This window comes from Apium graveolens, chromosome 3 (genome assembly GCF_009905375.1).
Source record: "Apium graveolens cultivar Ventura chromosome 3, ASM990537v1, whole genome shotgun sequence".
Lineage (NCBI taxonomy): Eukaryota > Viridiplantae > Streptophyta > Magnoliopsida > Apiales > Apiaceae > Apium > Apium graveolens.
This window is the reverse complement of record NC_133649.1, coordinates 277,240,429-277,246,205: the sequence shown is the minus strand read 5'-3', so window position 1 is coordinate 277,246,205 and position 5,777 is coordinate 277,240,429. Positions and strand designations below refer to the sequence as shown.

Sequence of the window (5,777 nt, the reverse complement as noted above, 5' to 3'; positions counted from 1 at the left end):
TTTTAGGAAATTAATAATTTTTTATTTTAGGTTAAATTTTTTTTTATTAACAAAGTTATATGTGTAAAACGTTAGATAAAGTGGTATTTTGGGGTCAAAATGCTACATGATGTACTATAGGGAAGCAAAACACAGTTTTAAGTAACGTTTTACCACTTTTTAAAAATAATAAAAAACAATGATAACATGACATGAAATCACGTTTTAGGTTTTTTTTTTTTCTAAAAGGTAAAACGATCCGTTATGAGATGAATATAGGGCCTTAATTTTCAAAAATAACAATTTGGACCATTATTTACAGCAAAGTGATAAATAAGGCCACCACCCATCTGAGAAAGCGTATTATGTCTATATTTTTGACAGTATTTCTCAAATTTGGTATTTTGGTCACCAATTTCAAAAAACAGGGTATTTTTGATAATCATTTTAATTAAACTAAGAAGATTCTTATAATGTGAAACTGTCAGTTAGTTATTCCCTCAAAAATTTTAAAAATACATTATCCACTTAAGTTATTCAGATATAAATAATTCTTCATTTAAATACAAGACAGATATTTTTGAATTATAGAGCTTTAGTCTTGGGAGCATTTACAGGAAATAACATTAGCATCATCATACATAACATAACAGTGTAAATTAGAGTTATATATAAATCTTTAGAATTGTCAACTATAATATGAAGGCAGCCGCACAAGAAATATTATGGTCACCTGGACCCTTAAAGTTACAGTAGATGGTCATGGTACACAGGATAATTAGACATGCTAATATTGGTGCTTTCTTTTACAAAATTATCTGTGTACTGTTCGTATCATGTACAGACAAATCAACATATTAAAAAATATCCAACGCTTTCAAGCCATATCAGACACCCAAAATTGTTTTCATTCCTTGTTGCATTTGTAACTAAAACTGCAATGCTGGGTAGAAGAACAGTATCACAATACTAAAGTAACTCCCAAGTACATTTGTGACCTCCTTTGAGGTAATGGGTGTATGCTGCTCGATGAATGTTACTAGAGAACAAACAGCAATCACAGTCGTTTTACTCATGCACCTATTTAGTGGAGGTCACTTGAGAAGTCAATGGTACGGATTCACCATGTTGTGAACCCCCGGGGCTGCCTTGACCAACTTCCCTTTTCAACTTGGAATTGTTGTAAGCAGCTACACCGGCAATGGCTGCATGAAAATGATAATTTAGTGCAGTGTTAAAATGGATTTATATAATAACAAAGACCTCTGCACCAGTACATAACGATTGAAGGAATATATTTACAGGACTAAAATTATACTCCTCCACTCCATAATTATAAATACTTTTGTCTGTTCCAATATCAGAGTTACAGTTTTCACTTAAGAACATAAAATAGCATAAACTTCAAAATAGATCATTATATTTCCCGCTAGATTACATTTTCACTATGGTTATGTACTAAAATGCATGGTTTACAGGTTTGGTAATATTAAGTGACAATACAAGAGAGGCAATGCCTATTGATTTATTTATTATCTACATTTTGCTAAATTAATTGCATTTTTATTAGCATTGTGATACAGATAAGAGTGTCACTGGTTTTGCATCTGCAAGCACTTAACATGAAGCTTAATATGTAACTACAAACACAAATAAATCTGACAGGAGTCCACTTGACTGATCAGCGTGCTATATGTAAAATCGCTTGCTTATATATATTTACTTACCAATTGCATATCCAAACAAATTGATGAGAGTCAGCTTTGTATCAGCAAAAAGAAGGGCTGATAACAAAACGACCACCCAATCCTTCACAACTCCAGCCACACGAATGGTCAAAGCACTTGTATGCGAGATAACTAGAAAAACAGAGAGATTTAGAGCAAAGGTACAAAGTGAGTTAAGTATGAGCACTAGAGGTTGAAAACTCCATGATCCTTGTGCGTCCATCTTCGACTTCTCCAAAAATATCCATGGGATCAGCAGGCAAAGAGCGCTGCATCGGGCACCAAGTTTATACACAATAACAGATTTTATATCTACACAATATGGCCTATAGGAATATTGAACTTAAGTTTTGGCCAGGAAGTGCATACCTGCAGGGGCTGACATAGTACATCATAGATATAGGGTTTAGTTTGAGGCCCTTTCTCTTAACAAAAATCTCCATGAATATAAGCCTCAAAGATTCACCCAGAACACCGCCCATTTGGTACACAACACCAATCCAATTAATATTTATTTCTCCATACGAAGCCACCAGAACACCGAAACTTATCACAGACATAATGAGAAGCATACGAGAGCTCATTACTTCAAGTCCTGCAGCTACTCCCAGAATGAAAACAGCTACTGGCACTGCAATTTTCAATTACACAAAGCGTTATGCTTTATCACAACTTGCTATCGGGATTGTGGTCAAATCAAGCAAGTAGTGTCTTGATATACATGTCACAAATAGATCATCACATTCACATTTAAGAAAGCAACATTGCAACATAAATGAAGTTGAAAATTAAAAAAAAAATTGGTACTTACTTATTGCTTTTAACATCTGTGCAAATGAAACAGAAATGTAAAGGTAAGCAGTGTTTCCAAGCCAAAGAGTCATTGCAAACATTGCACCAATTGGGACGACTGAAGTGGCATATCTGAATGTTTAAGAAATGTAATTAAATTCTTTTCTTGGTTCATTTACTTAAAAAGGAAAACAAATATACAACAAACAAACAAGTAATTATATGTTTACTTCAAGACACCATTGCTACTCTCATGTTTACGAGGTATTCACTTGTAATAAGTACAGACTTTCATGCATAGCGAGACGAGATGCCAGGTACGCTTACAATATGCAATGCTACTGGGTATTGAGAAATCGAGTAGCGGGGAATGTAAGTTTATGGATTTTTATCACTCATAAACAATTTCAATGTTTTTAGGATAACAAAACATGTATTATGTATAGGTAATGCAAAATATTTATTAGTACATACATTTCTGCAGTCATCCCTTCTTCAACTTTCAATATCTGCAAGGAGATGCGATTCACATTACATGGTTGTAAATCCGAATTGCATATCATAGGTGTGAAAAGACGTCATTGCCTTATTGGAAATATTACCTTGAAAAATTTGGTCAAAGCAAAACATAATACAGAGGAGAAGATCATATGAAGTAGAGTTAATCCGAGAGGATATGGGAAATTTATTTCCTTCGATGACAAAACCCACTGCAATTCAAAATTCAGAATTACTATCACAATATAAAAAAAGTACCATTTACAAATGAATTCAAACTTTTAGACCTAATATAGTTAGATACTAAATTAAAAGATAAAGTAAAATAAGCTACTCACGTAAGTGTCCTACCTCCTACATAAATAATTAATCTACTTGGATTGATATGAGCAAGTCCAATGCATAGCTATAAGATACTAAATTAAAAGATAAAGTAAAATAAGCTACTCACGTACGTGTCCTACCTCCTACATAAATAATTAATCTACTTGGATTGATATGAGCAAGTCCAATGCATAGCTATAATTGGTCTTATAGCTATAATATAGGACCAAAAAAAAAAATGTATCCAATGCATAGCTATATTTAGTCTTATACATGCATTAATGGATAGTTGGTCCTATATTTAGGACTAAAGATAACTAAACCTTCCTTGCCACATCATTAAATAACTATAAATGTAATGTATGTTGGTTTGCTTCAAATGAGATTTAGAAGAAAGAGACAAAACTACACTAATTTTGGAAATATTTGGTTGTGAAACAAAACTAGCATTAATTGCTATTTTAGCACCCAAAATGCACTTTTTAGTCTCAAATTATAGTAATAGCTATATCCATTTTACATCTAGCATTGGACTTGCTCTAAGGAACCCCGAGTTGTATTAAAAAGACATAAATCATCACAGGAATATTGAGAGTCTGTATTATGACAGCATTCTTGAGATCACAAAACCCTACCCTATTTCAATTTTTTTAATTGGGAACGAAAAAGTAGTTTGATTAATACCAAGAGCACAACACATTATAGGGGACAAATAAAAGCCAAATATAGCTACATAAAAATACAATAATACTAATGAATCCAAAAATAAAAATGTTGTTTTTCAGCAGAATTTGATACATGGAGCTCAATTCTTGAAACCCACTAATACAGGATTGCCACATCACTCATTTGGGAACTCACCAATTGGATTATAATGCACAGTGCTCACCTCAGTTTCTACATTAACCAAACAAAAGCCCAAGCTAAAGATTTTAAAAGAATTCATTTAAATAAAAATGTGTTCATTTTAAACAATCAGACATCAGAATTGATAGAATTGAAATAACAAGATGATATATATACCTTGTTAAAGAAGATCTGACCAGCGGAGAGGCAGATGTAGAGGAGAATGTAAGCATATGTTATATATTCTTTGCCCACCATTCTTCTCATTCGACCCTCTGCCATTTTCAAGATTTACAGATTAAACTCCCCAGGATTTTTTGCTTCAGTATGTATATTTACACCTGTCGCTTGTGTACCATACTCGTGAATTGTGTAGCTTCAAAACGTTAAAAGTCAAAAGAGGGAGTGAGGCTTTATGTGAGCGAGGGTTGCTTAAACAGGCCGCAAAACGAGCTATACAATATTTTAGCAGTATTGCTTTCTAAACAATAGTATTCATTTCAGAGATTTTAAAGGATCGGCAAATAATCTGGACGTATTTAATTGAGATTTTGAAGGATTTTTATGGATTTTATAAATTATGGGATATTCAATTTGGATTTTAAATAATCCTTTAAAATCTGAAGGTATTCAACTAGGATTGGAAAAAGTCTTTTAAAATCTGAGTGTATTCAATTTAGATTTTAAAAGGTAAATCAAAATTTGGTGGTATTCAAATAGGATTTTAAAAAATCCATCAAAATCTGATGGTAATCAAAAGTTCATGAATTTTCTTTTATTTAAAAAAGTTATATATTTTGATGGATTTACTAGTACATTTTTAATATCTTGAAATCTCTTCAAAATATATGAGATTTTGATGGATTTCTTAAAAACTCCACAAAATCTGCAAGACTCTACAAGATTTTGGATCAACTCCATCAAAATCCACGAAAAATTAAAATCAATGAAAATCTTTTAAAATCCATAGATTATTAACAATCCTTCAAAATCTGAAATGAATACACCCCCTCCATGAATTTTAAAAGATTTTTGTTGATTTTAATTGTTCGTGGATTTTGAAGGAGTTGACAAAAAAATCTTATAGAGTCTAGTTGATTTTGTGAAATTTTCAGAACTCTTTCAAAATCTCATGTATTTTAAAGAGATTTCAAAAGATTAAAAATGAACTAACAAATCCATCAAAATCCACCGGGTTTTCAAATAAAAAAAATCCACGGACTTCTGAATACCATCAGATTTTAATGGACTTTTAAAAATCCAAATTGAATACCGTCAGATTTCGGTAGACTTTTTAAAATTTAAATTGAATACACTCAGATTTTAACAGATTTTTTTTAATCTCTATTAAATAACATCATATTTTAAAAGGTTTTTTAAAATCGTAATTGAATAACTATTGATTTCGAAAATCCAAAAAATTCCTTCAAAATCTTGATTGAATACACCCCTTTAAATAGCGTTTCGTGACAGCGTTTTAAAAAAAAATGTTTTTTTTAATTTCTCATTTGATCTTGAATATTATGAAATTAAGAATAATAAATAAATATAATAAATCTAAAATTTTAAAAATTCGTTCTCACGTTAAACGTGTTTACTGAAATGATATAA

The 5,777-nt window shown here is 31.4% G+C and overlaps 1 protein-coding gene across 1 annotated transcript; it reads right to left on the bottom strand.

Moving 5' to 3' along the window:
* Positions 1-644: 644 nt before the first annotated feature.
* On the bottom strand, positions 645-4,625 carry LOC141713389 (putative sugar phosphate/phosphate translocator At3g14410). The gene is made up of 7 exons (XM_074516784.1): positions 4,344-4,625; positions 3,101-3,208; positions 2,973-3,007; positions 2,518-2,630; positions 2,076-2,337; positions 1,707-1,975; positions 645-1,184 (listed from the first exon to the last, which is right to left on the bottom strand). The coding sequence occupies exons 1-7, from the start codon at positions 4,446-4,448 to the stop codon at positions 1,060-1,062; spliced, it is 1,017 nt and encodes a 338-aa protein (XP_074372885.1). The 5' UTR covers positions 4,449-4,625; the 3' UTR covers positions 645-1,059.
* Between the last annotated feature and the right edge of the window lie 1,152 nt (positions 4,626-5,777).